Source organism: Gekko japonicus, unplaced genomic scaffold, assembly GCF_001447785.1.
Source record: "Gekko japonicus isolate JY-2015 unplaced genomic scaffold, Gekko_japonicus_V1.1 scaffold426, whole genome shotgun sequence".
Classification (NCBI taxonomy): Eukaryota; Metazoa; Chordata; class Lepidosauria; order Squamata; family Gekkonidae; genus Gekko; species Gekko japonicus.
In genome coordinates this window covers 581,165-583,534 of record NW_015160848.1, presented here as the reverse complement: position 1 = coordinate 583,534, position 2,370 = coordinate 581,165, and the positions used below count along the sequence as shown (strand labels likewise).

At 45.5% G+C, this 2,370-nt stretch overlaps 1 protein-coding gene across 1 annotated transcript; it reads right to left on the bottom strand.

Moving 5' to 3' along the window:
• Positions 1-650: 650 nt before the first annotated feature.
• Positions 651-989, bottom strand: LOC107118188 (keratin-associated protein 9-1-like). Its single transcript, XM_015420474.1, has one exon. The coding sequence runs from the start codon at positions 987-989 to the stop codon at positions 651-653; it is 339 nt and encodes a 112-aa protein (XP_015275960.1).
• Positions 990-2,370: the final 1,381 nt, after the last annotated feature.

Sequence of the window (2,370 nt, the reverse complement as noted above, 5' to 3'; positions counted from 1 at the left end):
TCTCAACTTCTGCTGCCTGGGATCGAGAAGCCCAGCACTGAATCTGGGTCTATTCCTATGTGCTCTACCACTGAGCGACAGCCCCTCCCCACTTTTCAAGTTCTTAGAAATCAGAAGAAACTGAATCCACAGAAGAAATTTTGATGCAGGAAGAAGCTTTATTGGGGGGAAAGGAGGGGGGTTAACATAATTAGCATTGAAACAGTTTGAGGGATGACAGACATACTTGCTTTACTCAACAAACAGTCGCCTTTCCACTGCCCATTTAACTGGGATAACTGAAAGGCTACAAAGCCAAAGCAAAAGAATACTGAGGTGAACACAGGTTACTGTTCAGGCAGGCAGACCTTTCCCCACAGAGGGAAAATGCTCATACCCTTCTCATCTCCAGTTCATCATATGTTTCAGAAAACAAAACGAGGCATAATGAGAAAAAAGATCATGCTGAGAGTGCAGAGGATGCAAATTAACTATCCCCTGTTTGTGGTCATGAGCATTTGAGATGCTGCTAAGAGCCAACTGATCTTGATTTGAACTAGGAAGTGTCATTCTTTCTGACACCCAAGTCCACGAAGTTGTCAGCCGTCAGTCCGTTCCATACTGTTCAGGTACCCGTTTCATTCCCATTCATGTGAAGCTCCCCTTCCTGCTTAGCAGAGGCGACCACAAGGGGGGCAGCCGGAGCAGGCCGTGTACCCTCCCACGCGGAGAGGCTCACAGCTGGCAGCCAGAACTGGCCCCGGGATCACGACGGTTGAAGGAGGTGGCTGTATGGTGACTTCCGAGGGTGGGATCTGGTTGATGCAGGAGACGCTGGCCCCACTGGTGAGGCCAAGGCAACGTGCCGATGTTGAGCTACCCCAGCATGAAGAGGGGCCACAGGGACTGGGGCAGCAACCCAGTCTGCCCAGACCGCCTTTTGGGTAGTCACATGGGGAGCAGCATGGGGAGCAGGATGGGATGGCACAGGATGGAGGACAGCAGGACATCTTGGGAAGGTGGCGGCGAGTCTGGAATTACATTGTGAAAGGATGGGAAATGTCAACGTGACGGTCTGAAGAATAAACCACTTACAGTTTGAAGTGTAAATATTTCTCCCCGGGAGTGAATCCTATTCAACTCAGAACAAAGGAGGGTAACGAAGTTGGTGAGATGGATAAATGCATAGGTTTTTCATAATATATGTATTTTTTATGGCTTGAGCTACTACATCTAACCTAACCTTCTGAAATGAACAGAGAAAAGCAAGACAAAAAGGTGTCTAAAATATTGCTTGCTTGATTTTTTTTTTTTTTGCTCATGGACTTTCCAATACTGGAAAGAAGTAACACCCCAAATTAACGAGATTACCTCGCAGACGATCTCCTGCAAACCAGAAATCAGGCTGTTAAATAGATGGGATAACTCAATAAAAGGCAACACCAAAACACTCACCTCAATACTACTAGCAACAGCCAACATAACAATAGCAGCGTCTTGGAAATCACCTGCACCCCACAACACTCACTGCCTGGCACGACAAATTGTGGGACCGGTTTGTAATGGCAAAAAATAAAATATTGCTTGCTTGATTTTTTTTTTTTTAAAGTTGGGACATCTTCTTTGTTACGTGTGTAGAAATGCTAGATCTGGGTCCAGGGGTGCCTTAGACACCAACACAATTTTAGTGATTTAAGCTTCCAAGAGGCTAATCACCCTTTGTCAGGGATCTGTAACAAAGTAACTGTCCTTTCATTCCGCACTGGAGAGTAAACTGAAGAGTATATGACTGGACAAGGAATTAACATTTGCGAGCGTCTCAGATTAATTTCTCTGTTTCTGTCTTTACAGTTCTAGGACTTCTGCTTGGGGAAAGCTGATGCACAGCATGGTATCTGGGGAGTATCTGCTGCCATTTCAGATACAGAAAGAATAGGTAAACAAGACTAGCAGTGGTTGGGAGCGAATCTTTATTGCCAGGAACCACCTGGAGGATGAGCACCCAAACATTAGTGGATAATCGAGGACATGGAACTTCCACCTTACATTTCATTCATGAAGATGTTTCAAATCGGCTCTGGAGAGGCAGCATTCCAATTTTCTCAGTACATTTCTCATTGAAGAGGGACACTTGCATTCCCCCCTTTTCTCCCTATGCCGAGGGATCTCTTCAGGTGCCCCCTCCCTCCCTTCCTTCCTTCCTTCCTTCCTTCCTTCCTTCTGACGTGAGCATGGAGAGATAAAAATATCACCCCTCTCATCAAGATTTCCCCCCCCCAAAGGAGAAACTTCCTAAACGTACTTCCCATCTTTCTGTCTTTCTTTCTTACTGTATATATCGTAAACAGCAAGAAGAAGGTATAATGGACTTACTTTAATCTTTAATGTCTT